The 15,820-nt window shown below is 46.3% G+C and overlaps 1 protein-coding gene across 4 annotated transcripts; it reads right to left on the minus strand.

Moving 5' to 3' along the window:
- Positions 1-121: 121 nt before the first annotated feature.
- KCNJ2 (potassium inwardly rectifying channel subfamily J member 2) lies at positions 122-10,973 on the minus strand. Of its 4 annotated transcripts, none has more exons than XR_012045407.1 (3): positions 10,831-10,973; positions 3,916-5,644; positions 122-2,879 (listed from the first exon to the last, which is right to left on the minus strand). XR_012045407.1 is itself a non-coding variant. In XM_072881341.1 (2 exons), the coding sequence occupies exon 2, from the start codon at positions 5,426-5,428 to the stop codon at positions 4,145-4,147; it is 1,284 nt and encodes a 427-aa protein (XP_072737442.1). In that variant the 5' UTR covers positions 5,429-5,644; positions 10,831-10,973; the 3' UTR covers positions 122-4,144. The 4 variants fall into 4 exon arrangements, 1 of the variants encoding a protein (XP_072737442.1); XR_012045408.1 differs by having other exon boundaries at positions 122-1,133; positions 2,746-5,644; XR_012045406.1 differs by having other exon boundaries at positions 122-934; positions 1,023-5,644.
- Between the last annotated feature and the right edge of the window lie 4,847 nt (positions 10,974-15,820).

A 15,820-nucleotide genomic window follows, 5' to 3' on the forward strand; every position in this document is an offset into this window, starting at 1 on the left:
GCTTCAGACAATGACTGTGCTCAGCCAGCCATAAACACGGCGATACCATAACCTCCAGACCCATCTCCCCGGTTCATTTACATACATGCTGCACACACCGGTTCATTCTCAATTTTTTTTTTTTATTTATTTAGAAATAATAAAATAAGACATAATATATAAAAATCTGTACAATCCACAATTTGTGCAGTACATTAGGAAGACTTTGATACAAAAAGGCTGCAAACAGGAAAATAGTAATGGACAACTGTCAGATGCCTAGATTGTTCACCTTACAATAGCTGCAGGCCAAAAGTCATTACAAAATCAGTTTATTGTTGGCTGTGGGATGGCAACTATGCAGCACCCTTCTACTTTACAATGGTCGTCAGCAGCCATAATTTAAAGACATTACAGTACTTCTCAGTTTTACCTTGTAATCCATTATGAAAAAGAAGACCTAAGAGAACAAATAAAACATCTGGACCCTTTGTCTTTCCCGAGAAGAGCAAGTGCTGAACTAACAACGCAGAAGTTTATCATGGCTGGGAGAGAGTGTCATTAAACACAGCTAAGAAGTCATGATTTCTACCCTTGCTACTTAACCAAGGACAACTCACACGGAAGAGACAGAGGAAAGAAGAAATCCATCCCCACCTGCCTCGGAAATGCTTTTTGTCGCTGTACGCAGTACTATGTTTTAGACAATGTGTCTCGTTCAAGTATTTTCAGGGAAGGGCAGAAATAACATATTCCCCCCAGACCCTAAGCGAAATACAGTATAAACCTTCTGTGCGAGCCAGGTCAGCCAACTTTATCCTTGATAAAGAGGCCGAACCAACGCCTGTTGGAGTCTGCGGGTAGAGCTCAGTCAGTTTAAAGGGCCCCTAATTAAGCATCAGCTTGGCCCAGGATCATCGGGAACTGAAGAAACGCTGTCAGTCACTGTGTAGTCCTTAAAAATAACAACATTTTTAAAAATGACTAACCCAATTTGCTGCTGTAGAAGTGTGCTACAATAGTCTGTCCTATACTGGGCTTACCACGGCGTGTTGAGAAATACAGAAATGATGGACAAGGGGGAAGGGTACCACGGAGTGTACATTGCAGGTCTCTTTCTAGCAGCTTCCCGGAGCCAGAGGCTGAGTGCAATTCTGCAATGTAAGATTCAATCGGCAAAGACAAAGGGTTATTAAAAAAAAAAAAAGAAAAAGAATGCGGCAGAGAGTGTAATGGATTACCTCAATGCACACCCTCGACAAGACTAGCACTCGGAAAGCTGGTAACTTTTAAAAATGCCAGTAACTAGAACATGTTTTCAAATTAGAAGTCCATGCTTAAAAATAAATAAAGAGAAGTTCATAGCATTAGGAATCCTATAAGGCTTGCAAGTATTTGCTAAAAATCATGCTAACCGGTAGCATCTAGGTACTAGCTAGCCGAGACTGCCGAGCAGAATTTATACTTTTTGTGGCCTTTTCTTTTTCTTCTTCTCCTTGTCCTCCTTTACAGACTTCTATTTACATTTGGCTTTAAATATGAAAATACTTGATAAACTTTATAAAATGTACATTTTAAAAATATTTCTGAAAAACTGACTTGAAAAACAAAACAAAACAAAACAAAACAAAAACCCCAAACCTCTGCACCAGAAATGTTAAGGGGGAGAGGATTTTTTTTTTTTCCTCTGAATTTCTTTTGCTTTAAAGAAACAAGCTGAATCCTGCATTTCCTCCTCCCCTGTCTCTCATCCCTCCCTCAAACATCTCAAGTATCATTTAGTGGGAGCACTGTGCACCTGGGGGATGCTGGCCTGGAGAACAGGTCCCCTTTCTCCCGGTCAGCCTCCCTTTTCCATCCCTTCCCCATTGCATTTTCATGCACCCCCTGTTTCACTGAATACTCTTTGGTTTAGTTATTATCCTTTTACAAGAATATCACAATAGCAGCACTAGCAGCACTCAGTTGTCTTCACTACTGTTGACCCAGAAACTGCAATCAAATCACCTTTATATGTTCAGCCTTTCCTTTCTTTTACGTCCCCCCACCCCAGTAACAGCCTTAGTACTTGCACTTAATCATCTGCCCTCTCCAGTAGCCAAATCTATGTTTACAATGTCGAATTTCCACAGTTTTGAACCCACCCACTGTAGATACCATCTTATCAGAAACCATTTCATTGCAGGCATTTCTTTCAGGCAGGGCTGGAAGGGGCCAGAGGCCTTCACAGATATCCGTTTGCAGAAGACATTAGACCTAGAACAAGCTGTTTTTTAATGGCATACAGTGATCCAATACTGCAAGAGTTGACTAGGATTATCGTCCCCACCACCACCCCTCTCCACCTGCTCCTCGGGGAGCAGGCGTGAAGCGCAGATTCGCTGTCTCCTTGATCTTAGAGGCACAGAGAATTTAAAGCCTTCTGGGTGAAGGAGCCAAAATACCACTAGAGCCAGAGCTTCACAGAAGGTCACAAAATCTGCTCAGCGCTCGGTGACGTGTCCCATCCACTGACCACTCGCTGTTTGCCCGGGAGAGGAGGCAGGAGATGGACCTCGCTTCGCAGCCTCATCCTCCCCAAACCATCCCTCTCCAAACGAGCTGGAAAATACACTTTTTCCGACACCCTTGCCCTGCTGAAGAGAAGCATTTTTAGAAAATGCTACAATCCTTGTGCCATTCCCAAGTGCTGTGTTGTAAAAGTTTTCTCTTTTCCTCTCCCTTCCCCTCTCCCTTCCTCTTCAAAACCTCTTCCCGGGGATTTACCTATCGCTCGGCTCATCTGTGCCTAACCGCCTGCTCCAGCAGCGTTAGCCTCTAGCATCGATCAGCAGCTTCGCGTGGCTCCGGCAGAGTTTAACGGGTAACACAACGGCAGCCAAGGGGCTGGGGTCAGACGCCTGCAGCACACAGAGCATGGCTCAGTTTTCAGGAGGCTGGGTCAGCGCCGAGGTCTAGCGCCGGTTTGGGAATGCGTGCACTAACGCTTGACCTTCTGCTGCAGCCCGGCTCGGCGAGCGACCGGGGAGGACAGATGTTTGCCTGTTTGCTTTCCCCCAACTGCGTTTCTCCTTACAAGAAAGGAAGGGAATTTATTTCCCCATCGAAGAGCGGGGGGGAAGGGGAGGAGTCCTAGCTCACTTTAGATCTGAGTCTTAAGCTTTTAGAATAAGGTGCAAAATAAAGGTCTTAAAAAGAAAAGGAAAAAAAAAAAAGAAAGAAAAAAAAAATCAAAACCAAAAGAAGTGTCTGAGGTTTGAAATTTTTTTTGTTTAAAGCAGCCTGTTCCTTTTTTTTTTCTTTTTTTTCTTTTTTTTTTAAATAAACTCCACTGTGCAAAACTGTGCATTTTCTTTGGTATCCATTTAGGTAGTTTTAACTTAGTACTTTTTCTATGTATACATATATTTTATTTCATTTTTCCTTTAGACAGAGAATTAAATTCTCCCCCCAAAAATCATAATTTTGCTGGAGGCTACTGATTGGCCTGATATTACATAATGCCCCTTATGTAATTGGAAAGAGAGAAATTGATTCTAGCTATCAAACTACTGGCCTCAAAAGGAGTTTAGACTTTCTGGCAACATCAGCCTCTCTGAAGTGATCACGAGCTTTTCAACCCAAAAAGTTCAACACTGACTTTTTTTTTTTTAAATTACACAAGAGAAAATAAAAACTACACTGCAACAAAAATAACCATTTGTGTTCATGTAGTTAGCAGCAGCTTTTTAAAAAATAATTATAATAATAATAATAAGGCAGATTCTTGCCTTTGTTATGCCATTAAAAACATTCTTGTTCCCTAGAGAGAAGCATTCTGGAAAAAGTTGAAAAAAAAAATAATAATAACCCAACCAAAGCTTGCCTGCAAGTTCAAGTTTTGTAAAAAAATATATACATAATTTATTCTACAACATATGTGCCTTCTGTTCATACTTAGACATGTTTAGTGCTTTGTGTTTAGAGTTCATTTTCTGTCGTCCCTCCTCTGAGGACAGTCCTAAAACCAGCCTGGGTTTCTCAGGTCTGCTTGCCTTCACACCACTCTTCAACAGTACCGTTGTCTGAAAACTGTTCTGGGCCAACTTCTCAGGTCAACGTGCCTTTGACCGATAGATGTTTTTTTTTTTCCTTTCAACCAAAAGAGAGAGGAAGAGTTTGTCAGTCATATTTCCGACTCCCGCCGTAGCGGCCGTGGCTCTAGAGGCACCCCTGCTTGGTTGTGGTGGTCCATGTCCGGGTGGGTGTCTGTGCTCATGCTCTCAGGCACCCCAGTGTCAATCTCGTCCTCCTCTTTGCTGGTGAGGGCCACTTCGTTCTCGTAGCAAAAGGAGTTTGCGTTAGAGAGAATGTACTTCTTTTCCGCTAAGTCTCTGGCACTACAGATGGGTGTGTTGGGCACTTCGTATGTTTTGTGGAACCTCGAATAGTCCACTTTGTAGTAGTTTTTCTCTTCAAAGAGTACGGGCTCGTAGCGGTGGCCCCAGAGGATTTCGTTTGCCAGATATGAGCTACGGCACTGGGTAGTCATGGCAGTAGCTTCCACCATGCCCTCTAATATTACTACAATTTCAAAGTCAGCATTGTCCATGTCTTGTTTGCTCAAGTCATACAAAGGACTGTCTTCATCTATTTCATGTACTATTGTAATTGGGGAGACCAGGAATATGCGGTCTATCCCGCTGTCAAACCCTACGTTGATGTCTATTTGATCCAAGGGGATGTACTCCCCTTCTGACGTGATCCTGGATTTGAGGAGCTGTGCTCGCACATGTGCCTCCACCAAGTGGCTTTTCCTCAGGTTTCCAACACGCCACATCAGGCACAGTTTTCCATCTCTCATGGCCACCACGGCATTGTGGCTGAAGACTAGAGTTTCATTTCTCTTTTTTGGCTTAGCCATCTTTGCCATGACAGCACCAATGATGAAGGCATCAATGATGCAGCCTACTATAGACTGGAAAACCACCATGAAAACTGCGATGGGGCACTCATCTGTGACACACCTGAAGCCATAGCCGATCGTGGTCTGGGTCTCAATGGAGAACAGAAAGGCTGCGGTGAAGCTGCTCACTTGAGAGACACAAGGTTTGCTATTTTCTTGATTCTCCAGATCTCCATGCAACAGTGCAATCAACCAAAACACACAGCCAAAAAAAAGCCAGGAGAGGATGAAAGTCAGGCAGAAGATAACTAGCATCCACCTCCAGCGGATGTCCACACAAGTGGTGAAGATGTCTGCCAGGTATCGCTGTCCCTTCTCACCCACATTAATAAACTGGACGTTGCAGTGGCCATCTTTTTTGACAAAGCGGCTCCTGCATTGCTGTCTGGTATGTACCTTACTCTTTCCATTCCCAAAGCCGTTGGCAACGGCCATGGTTGCCAGCTTCATGCCGTCCTCTTCCGAAGACACGATGCTGTAGCGGTTGGTTCGCACGCTGCCCATCACTACTGCTGTGGACTGAGGTGCTTCTGCTTTAGAAAACAGTCTAAGTTTCTGCAAAACCCTTTGGAGAAACAGTTTTGAAAGTTCTAGAGGAACACACACACACAGAAAAACTGGGGAGAGGCTGGAGTCCCCAAAAGCCCTTGGATCAACCAAGGACAGTCTTCTGGCATGCAGAGTTAGCGTAACAAGTAACCGTCATAGAGAGGGCATGGTCTGCAAGAGAAAGAGAAATGTCGTATTAGATCTTGGAGGAAAAGGATAAGGAACCAAACCTGCAAGAATCAAGTAAAACGACTCCTGTGGACTGGCAGGAAGTTTCCTTATTCTTAATGACAGCATTTTCTGGAATGCACAAGTTCTCCGAGCACAGTTGTGTATTGACAGAAGCGACATCGTTACTACAAGGAAGGCATCACTCCTCCTGAGTGAAAGCACTGAAGTGATCATGTCACACAAGTCTCCAAGCAATACTCACTTTCAAGCTGGACATGCAAAGAATCTGTCTACTATTTACAACTGTGCTTTCTGTTTATTTTGAAACAAACAATTATCTTTAACAGCCATCTGTTCAAATATAAATACTGAAGCAGTTTTTAGTGACATACAATGTGTCTCCTGGACTGTTTTACCTACGACAAACAAGGGAGCATGCAAAAGGGAAGACAACGTGTACTGAGAAAAGCAATAAACTTGGAAACCGCAAATGTCAGTGATTTCCATGAAATTATATCACATATAGCTTTTTTTCTTTTTAATTAAGCTAAAAAAAGGAGTTGTGTATTCTCTGCAAATGGCAGGAATAGTTCCTGCAGTAGGAACTAAGGCTGCGGTAGTTCCTCTTTAACTCCATAAACTCACTGGGATCTGTGCAGTTTTTACACTCGCGTTCGGCTTAAGTTGTAGGAAGCAAACTAAACCTTATAACGACCCTCATCTGCTCCTGCTAATGCACCTAGAGAAAGGCTACGACGCATTAGGACCGGCCGGGCGTCTTCGCAACACCTTTGGTGGCAAGTACCAGCACCTTCCCCTCGGGAGCATGAGGCAGCCAGTTCCATCTCCAACGGGCAACAGTTCCGAGTGTCCCGTGGGTCTTAAATGTCAGCAATTAAGACTCAGCAGAGAGGCTACAAAACCTTCTTCCTGAGGGTAGAAGCCACCAAACTTGTTTCAGGGAGGTCTGGCTTAGACCCAGGTTTAGCTTTTAACAAGTGCGTCATCCATTAAGTCACGTACTGTATATCAGGAAATGTAATTGAAATACTGCAGAGGAGAAGAGATGCATTAATGCAACTGCTCCATCCACACATGCGCCCCACGGAGGAAAGAAAACTAAAACCGAGTGATGAGGACTGTCTGTTGTCCATTTGACATAGGAGAGGAGACTTCAGTACCATTTACAGTCGCGGGGGATTAAATCACGATGCTCTTCGTAAAGCAATATTATCAAAACTCCTCTGAGTTTGTCCAAAACCCAACAAAACTGCAGCCACCAAGGAGCATGACCTCTGCCCACGAAGCGGCTTCAGCACTCTGCGGCTCTTCCTCTGATTCATATCTGCCAACAGCTGTAGATAAGAGTTCACCTCCTTTCCCAAAAGCCGCCCCTAAAGCCTCGCAGAGGTGTTCCAAAAACTTGAGGGATTTCAAACAGTTTCTCAGCCCTCCCACATCCTTCAACCACATTGCAAGGGCGTTAGGTCAGCAAACACTTGTTAGGAAAAGAGCAGGTGACAAACACAAAACAACATCGTGCTCGCAGTTGCATGCAGGGTGATTTTCCCTCTAGAATCTCTTTAGGGCTTACTTTTACCCTCTCGCAGTTGTGTGCAGGGTGATTTTCCCTCTAGAATCTCTTTAGGGCTTACTTTTACCTTCTCGCAGTTGCATGCAGGGTGGTTTTCCCTCTAGAATCTCTTTCGGGTTTACTTTTACCTTCTCTTTTTTCCTCACTTCTATTTGTTGTGCAAGAATGCATCCCAACGCCTACTTGCCGAGATTAGTCATCTGTGACTTCAGCGGCGTACAAGACATTTTGGCAGCTTTTGATAGGTTCGGTAATGCTCGGTTTTGAGTATGGCTCTCAGCAATGTAGGCTTATGGTTTGGTATAGCTGCCCTCTTACTTATCTGACTATCTTGCCTATACTGCGTAAGGATTCACTTTTTCCCCCTCACACCTTTTTAATCATGAGGTTTCTAATTCCTGTCAGGTTATCATTCTCAAAAATACAAAGGAATTTTCTTAATGTTCACTTAAATTATTGGTTTTGGCTGAAAAATACTTTTATTAGAAACACAGGGGGAAAGTGAAAATACTGTTAATACATTTCACACAAAAAACTTCTTGAAAAATCATTGCACTGGTCTGCAAATCGATCACTTTTATAAACCACATCCTGCAATCACAGTCATGTTCAACTTCCACATACAAAGTCTGTTTTGTTCCAGGCTGATGGAAATACACAGCCTAGGAAACACTTTATTTTGAAGTCTTTCTTTTTTTCTTTTTCCTGCATTGTCTCTTGGATTTTAGAGGAAAACTTGTGGTGGAGGGAAAGATAAGCTGTAAAGTCTCAAGTGTCTGAACATGCAGCTCCCCCCACAAAAGTCTTGACCTGAGGACATTTGTTTGAATTCCACAAATCACTGAAATCGTAACGCCAGCTTCCTGCGGCAAGCTGGCTGGACTTAGAAGTTTGGGACCCGAATTAGGTGTGGTACATTGTCATATACCTACCCTGAATGGCTGAGCACCTTCTACCTACTGTACCTTGCGCAGCCCTGCGCCTTGGCTCTGCCCTTGGGAGCGATCCTGCACCAATTTGGCTCTAACCATCCTTAAACTGGGGGGGTGCTCCTGGGGACACCCTGTGCTACCTTTACAGGCTGCTTGAAGTTCATACAATAAAGCTCAGGCACGCTCCACCACAGCATCGCTGTCTTCTTTCTTTTACAGGACAAATTGCCTCTCTTCCTGGCGAGTGCTTGGAGTGGGGAGGATGCCGGGATGGGAGCACGGCCAGCGCCGTGCGCAGGGACCGGCCGGCGCAACGCAGCGGGTCTGATCTTGCTCCCACTCCTGGCAGCGCAGGCCCTGGAAAACGCCCGGTAGATCCACTGGCTGCCTGATCACACACCTGATCGGTGTTCACCTGGACTTTCACAACGAGTTTCAGTAGAGGTTCCCCCAAAAATCCCAGAAACAATCAAACCAGCATGGAAATCTAATGGTCCTTCTTATTTTGCTAATCCACCTGCTGCTCAAAGGCAAAACAAGTTTGCTGCCCGCCACCCCGCCCCATTATCAGTTGGTGGTGGCACTGAAATGCCAAGCTAGTGTGGGACCAGCCCTGCAATCCTCACCAGACAAAAGAAGCCAACCTAGTACCCACCAACCAACCCAAATCTTTGTATAACTGGGCCCAGCGCACTGCGGCCAGACACACACACACGCAGCTGTAAATTCAGTCATTGCTAGGTGTGTTATTAATTCAGCTGCCTGTCCTCCTGGAAGAGAATACAAGACTAGAGCAATGCAGCTTGTAATTACCAGCACTGGCACCGGCGCAGCATTACCGGGAAGGGATGAGATGGGATGGGAGAGCCCCGAGCTTGCTCTGCTGCAAGGGGATGCTTGGAGGAGCAGAGAAAAATGGGGCTATGCTGCATCCACAGCATTTCTGAACCGATGTTTGTGCAAATGCCGCGATGAGGAGCCCAAACCCCCACTTTCCCCTTAGCCAGCAAGATCCCTTCAAGATCTCCCCAGGGGAAAGACATTCACATCACATGTCTAAACTCCGCAACGAACAGCTCGAAGGGAATTTGTGCAGAAGGTTTAATACCGAGCAAAAACTCTGAAGTGCAAAAAGAGCGGGGGGGTTAGAGAGAGGACAGTAATGAGCGCTTGGAGCAGTTATTCCCAGGCTGACGCCACACAGCCCTGCAGAGCGAGCCGGGCACATGTTGCTAAGAGAGCACCAGCACTACCTTAGCCAAGCGCCTTCCCCTGCTGCCCTCGGTAAACAGAACAAAGGAGCTGCTCGCACCAGCGAAGCCTGTTCCCACAGTCCCAGCTCCCTCGCTGCTGGGGACAGCCACCCCGTAACCTTGCTCCAGACCCCTGCGTTACTTCAAAGTCATCCCCCAGGGCTTCTCCACTGATTCGGGTAGGACTCAAGTTACACAAAGTGGTGAGCTGCCTTCAGGAGAAGGATCTGTCCTTTGCGATCAGGCGGGGAGGGGGGGGAAGAAATAATAATAATAATAAAAAAAAGAGCAGATAATGTAGCGAAATGGGTGCGAGGAAATAGGAGAAAGGAAAGGACAAGTGGTGTTTGCATCTGCTGTCCTGCAGAGGAGACGGGTTGAGGATATTTCTAGCTGATGACAAAATAACTACAAGTGAACAGCCATCACCAGGGGGTGTACTTGATGCACCGGCTGTGAGGATGGAAAAGCAAACAAGTGTAAAGGTAAGGCTGGAACACCGAAACAAGTGCCGGCTGCCTGCGGGGCGGGACGGTGGCAGCGGGCTGGGAGGGGACGGGGGCGCGGGGCCCGGCTCAGCCCAGGCCACCGCCGCGGCCCCGGCGCAGGCACCTGCGGGTCCCGGCTGCCCCGGCCGGGGAGATGACAAAGCAGTCACTGCACCCCCGCACATAAATCTGCCATTTCTTATCAGTATTTTTTCCTTTAACCGTCATGAACGATGTTGAAACAATACAGTCTCTTCACAGGCTCCCCAGCTGCAATGTTGTTTTGGTTTTTTTTTCTTTCTTCCTATTTTTTTGGCAGGATGATTAAAAATACAGAAAATCCCCCGTTTCCGTGATGCCAATGAATGAAGTTACAGGTTCATTTCACACCCCTCTCAAACATTTCGGACACTCCTTTCAAAAACACGCATCTGAGCTCTAAGACTTGATCCTTTTGACCTCTCTCTTGTACAGGAAACAACAGGCGAGAAGAATGGAAAGGGATGGAGCGGTGCTACTTCTGCGACACGGAGTTGTCATGCAAACTTCCAGCCCTTCCCCAGAATAAAATATCTCGGGGGGGGGGGGGGGGAGCAGCTGGTGCATGGAAAGTTATGAACATAAACAGATGCTGCAAGCAGATGCTCGAGTGTTCCCAGCATACCTATCTAATTATTTTAGGCACTGAGAATAGCTTGTGGACGGTGCACGAGAAATGCAGGAGTTCCCCCTCCACACGGCTATGCCGAAGCGTGCAACACATTCACCGACAAGGAAAGCTTTAGCTCGGGAATTTCGCGGCGCGGTGCCTGCACCGAGACAGCTACCGGCACATCGCCCCGACCCCTGGGACCGGGCTGGCACTCAGAGGCGACCGGGTGGGCGTCTCGAATAGCTGTAGAAAGAAGGCGCTCCTTACCTGCCGGTGGCCTTAAAGGAGGCGCTTATAGAGTTAAAAGGGTGTAAGATCCAGCAGCTGGGGGGACGCAGCAGGCCAATCCCCGGGTGCCCGCCGGCTGCCGCCGCGCCGCTTGCAACTGAGCCACTCAATGAGCCGCTGCCCCTTTCTTGCGGGCTGCCATGTGATGTTTAATAGCGGCTCCGCCGTCCCCGCCCTCGCCGCTGCCCCGCACCAATGGGAGGCGGGAGGCCGGGCCGCCAGCAGCCGCGCCGAGCGGCGGCGGGGCCGGGCAGCGGCGGAGCGGCCGCGGCCGGGGGGCGCGGCGGGGCCGGGCCGGGCCGGGCCGGGGGTGCCCCGCCGGGGGGAGGCGGGTTCCCGGCGCGGGGGTCCCCGGTGCGCGGGGGGGGGGGGGGGGGCGGGGGCGGCCGCGGCCCCGCGGGGAGGGAGGCAGCGCCGGGCGCCCGCTGCCCCGAAGCGGCAGCGCCGCGGCGATCCCCGGGCCCCGCTGGCGGCCGCTCCGCCCGGTACCGCCAGCACCTGCCACGGGTGTGTCCCCCCCCGCGCCGAGAAGGGCTTGTCCGAGAGTTTGCTGGGAGCTTGGGAAGGTCCCGTGTGGGATCTGCATTGCCTACTCGCTCCAGCCTTCTTGTCTCGGGCTAGTGTCCGAGGCCCCCCGCAGTAAGGAAAAATAACCAGAGAGAGAATAGTTTTGTTCCCTTTGTTCCTTTATTTCAGTGAAGGGAAACGCTAAGATGCAGGCTGTCTCATCACAAACGCCCGACCCTAACACCCGCTAGCAGCAAGTCCAGCATACCGCAGTGCAGCTACTACACTTCGCATCCTTCTCTTTCACTGACTTCGAACGTCCCTTCCAAAACACGAGCTTTGATCCCTGAACTAAGACCTTTTGGAGCAAGGCTGGAAGCAAGAGAAGTATTTGCCTGGCTGCGGTAGGTAGGATCCATTTCTTTGTTCCATAGATCACCTGTGGCACCTCGATCCGCAGGCTGGCTGGCCATTGTTGAAATATGCAGAAATCAAGATGAGTTTTAATAGCTTGTCCTGCCTACAGTGGACGTGGCCTAAGACAAAGAAAACAAGGATGAAATGTCTGGCTGGGAGCCTTGCAGGAACAGAAACGGCCTTGTAAGCACACTCTGAAGTTTGCCAAACTCCGGCTCTGATGGACAGTGCAGGGGTGTTAGTTTCCGAGGCAGGTGTCCGCTGCTGCAACGCTCTCCTGCTGCCCTCGGAAAGCCGAGTTCCCGAGTGCTAACAGCTGAAATCCATCAGGGAGCCCTGTGTGGTGCGCTGGAAAAAGAGGAGCGAAGGTGACTGCTGAATGCAAGGGTTGCAGACCACACAAGGCTTTAGAAATTGGTGTGAACACCTTGAATTGCACCCCGGACTGCAACGGTAGCCTCTGCAGCACCCAGAAAACAGGGCTGGGGATGCTTCTGGGACAAGACGGCGTTAATCAGCAGCCAGGTCTTCTGCCTGGAGCTGCTGAGGGAGAGACTGGTCCAAGCGGGTCGGCGACTCTCCTCCGGGGAGCTTCCTTACAATGCCCAGAACAGGCTCTAAATATGATTCCCTGCTTTCCACAGCAATGGCAGTGCCTGCAGTCACTCGTAGTTGCTTAAACTGTTCTCCTCATTTGTTTCATAAGTTTACAACTCTGACATTAGCTGTCTTTAAATACTCAGTGAAAATGCTTTGCCCAAATGCTTTCTTATGGAGTAAAGGCTTTACGAACACATTCCTCGTATAGTTGCTGAACAATTTCCACTGACTGCCATTACTGTCACTTACAGTATCTGCCGAGTTCCCCATACTCCAAATGAGGAAGCACCACATTGTTGCAGCAACAAATAAAATGGCCAAATGCAGCTGGTTTTAAAAGTCCCCAGTGTTATGCGTGCACATACACAAAATTTACATGATGGGGAGAGGGGGAAGAAAAGACAAGTGCTTGTCTATATTGAGCAATCTGGCATGTTGGGCAATCCTATTGTTTATGAGTTATTCTTGGGTGATTCTGTTCATTTTTAAGTGGAAGAAAAGTCCTGTAACAGAGGTGAGTTTCTTACAAATGACGAATCTGGGGAAAAAAATCTTTAAGAGGGAATGACTGCAATTATTTTATTAATTCAGTAAGACGAAGATCATTAAATCCACAGGATTTGAAAGCCATAGGCACAAATACTACACAGTTCATGTGCCTATGTCAGAGAAAAAAAAATCCCTCATTCCTCTGAGTGTATGTGTGCTTCCTATGAACAGCTAAAATAGCAACAATTTGACCCACCTTGAAGAAGTATGTGCTCATCTATATGTAAATGAAATAAAGTAGAGCTGCGATCCAATATTGCTACAAGATGTTCTGCCGAGAATACACACAGTTTGCTGGGGGGTGGGTTCAACAAATCTCTGCACAATATCCACAAGATATTACAGATTGCAGCCTGACCTTGTAGACTCTTACTCAGCCTTTACTCATGCAAACCGACTGATAAAGACTACAGACCTACTGGACCCAGAGATCCCAGATCTGCCGATATGAGTAAGGCTTATTCACAGCAGTACAGACTTGCGGGTCAAGCCATTTAGCATTTCATACTGAAGAAGGGTAGAGCATATACATCACGACTATTTTACAGCTTTTTTAAAGTCGGAACAGCTCTGCCCAGAAAGCTCTTCTTAGAATGAAATATCGATTCTAACCTATTATATGGATAACGAGAACCATAACAAAGCCGTCTCTCGTCTGCATGGACTTCAGCAAGAGAAGTCCAAACCCCTCAAACAGGGAAGTTGAAGTTACAAGAAAAGGTTCTAAAAAACCCTTTCCTGTTGCAACAAGCCAGGAAAAAGAGGGTGAGTGACAGCTGAGAACTTAACCCTCAAGAGTGAGGAGGGTTTGTTTTCCTTCTCTCAATGAATGGATTTCTAATTTGAGGTGGTCTAGCTACAGAAGCCCCTTACTGCCTCACTACAGAGCCTCCTGACTGAGCTATTAGAAGAGGTGTGTGAAACAGTCACAGTCTGAGGAGTTTTCAAGACGAGATCCACTACCTGCAGAAGAAATGGTATTAAGGGATAAGGAGGGCTCTGGGAAGGCAGAACATTCGTATTTCATACCAGTATAGGAGGTGTGAGAAAAGAAACCAGCAACAAAGCAGGATGCTTTTTCTTAGACAAATTTCAGCCAGGCCACATCAGTGAAAGAAGGGGCTTTTTCTCCCCACATTTTCGGTTTTCCGGCGTTGTTCTCACCTTTGCCCATCAGAGCCACCCTGTCCCTCAGTCTTGCAGAGATCTGCAGATGCCCTGTGGAAGCAAATTTGAGAGTTGTATTGCAGGGATAGTCCTTGCCAGCTGGGACCAGAGGCTTTAGCCCCTGTCTCACTGCATGGGAGATGTTATTAAATTGCTTTTTCTGTCTTGGCGGTGAAATGACCTAATTATCAGATTGCATTAGTCTTCATCTCTTAAAGTGGCCAAATCTGCTTTGGTTCTCAAGGATTTTATTGCCAGCAGAAAATAGCTTAATTGTATTGTACTTGCAAAGAAAACATGGTCTGGTAGAATCAAAGCAGTCGGTTTCCACAAGATGAGAAGAAATGCCATAAATAACGCATTGGGCTTTTTTTTTTGGTCTCACCATTTCCATGCATGTAAACTGTCATAAGTTAGCCTTTCTTCTCTAACCATTAAGTCAACTGGAAAAAATTCATCAGGAAAAGGTGGTTTCCCCATTCACAGTAAACCCCTGGGGTTTAGACATTAACTGCATCTTTATAGGTCTAATGCTGGGATCTCCATGGAAAAATGAAGCCACGCTGGTAATAGAAGGAATGGGTAAATCCAATGAAAATTCCACAGAGAGACGGTTACATGTTTGATAAGACTTGAGAGAGCAAATAAACATATTTTGTGCTTTGCAAGCAAATAGGATATACCGATGTGCAGCCAGTGACACCGTTATATTGGATAATAATGTGTTTGTTCATAGAAGGGGTGAAATACGACATAGGAAATGGAATTGTTTTGTATACCTGAGAACCGTGGAACTCACACACCATTCACATTTTTTTCTCTCTTTCTTTCCCGGATACTTTGTGTCCCAAATCTTTGCTTAAGATTTCGGGCTGTCTTATTTAGTCTTATTCTAAAGTCAAATCACCAGCTAGTGACTACATTTTGAAAAAAATTAAGTATATACTTTCAGTCTTTGCTACTGCAGATGGTGGATGTGGGAAGCGAGGTGAAGAAATCTTGAAATAATGAATTACAAACAGTAACCCATAGCTAACAGTAACTGTATATAACTAGCAATCCAGCAGCAACCCAAGAAGTTCTGCCAATGAAAACTTATTTCCAACACTATATTTCATGTGGTTCAATTCTCAGTAAATCAAGATGCCTAATTAAAGGATCTTTAATTCCCAGCTAAACTTTCAGACCCAACAAAATATGATAAACACCTGTTGGTAAAAAGTGAGCTCTCTCAGCTCTCAACACATGCTTACCTCTGCAGGGTAAAAGGCCTTAAAATGATTAGGAAATGTTAATCTGTTATTTAATGTACACCTGGCACATTCTTTATTTTCTAGAAACCTTGCCGTAGCAAGACAGTTGTATTACCATTTAGTGAATTATTTTCACAATTCAGGATTGTGGATAATCTTCCAGAAATGCAATAAACTTAAGGGACATCTAGCATCCTTTGTGACGTGGCAATATTCTATGTTTTTCCCTGTCCAGTCCTCAGTCAGGTGTGGCAATTTGTCCTCAAAGGCGGCAGTGGGGAATGGATGTTCGGATTAGTGAGAAGGACCTTAGTATAAGTGATAAAACTGACCAAGCAATTACATATTAATAAGGCTAATATTTTCCTATTAATCTCAAAGTTATATAATGATCTTCCATAGTTCCCATTCTTTGGATATCTCAAGGAAAAGGGAGTTAATGGTTAATAAAACTTGCCAGAGTGGTGAGAACATGC

This window comes from Ciconia boyciana, chromosome 16 (genome assembly GCF_034638445.1).
Source record: "Ciconia boyciana chromosome 16, ASM3463844v1, whole genome shotgun sequence".
Classification (NCBI taxonomy): domain Eukaryota; kingdom Metazoa; phylum Chordata; class Aves; order Ciconiiformes; family Ciconiidae; genus Ciconia; species Ciconia boyciana.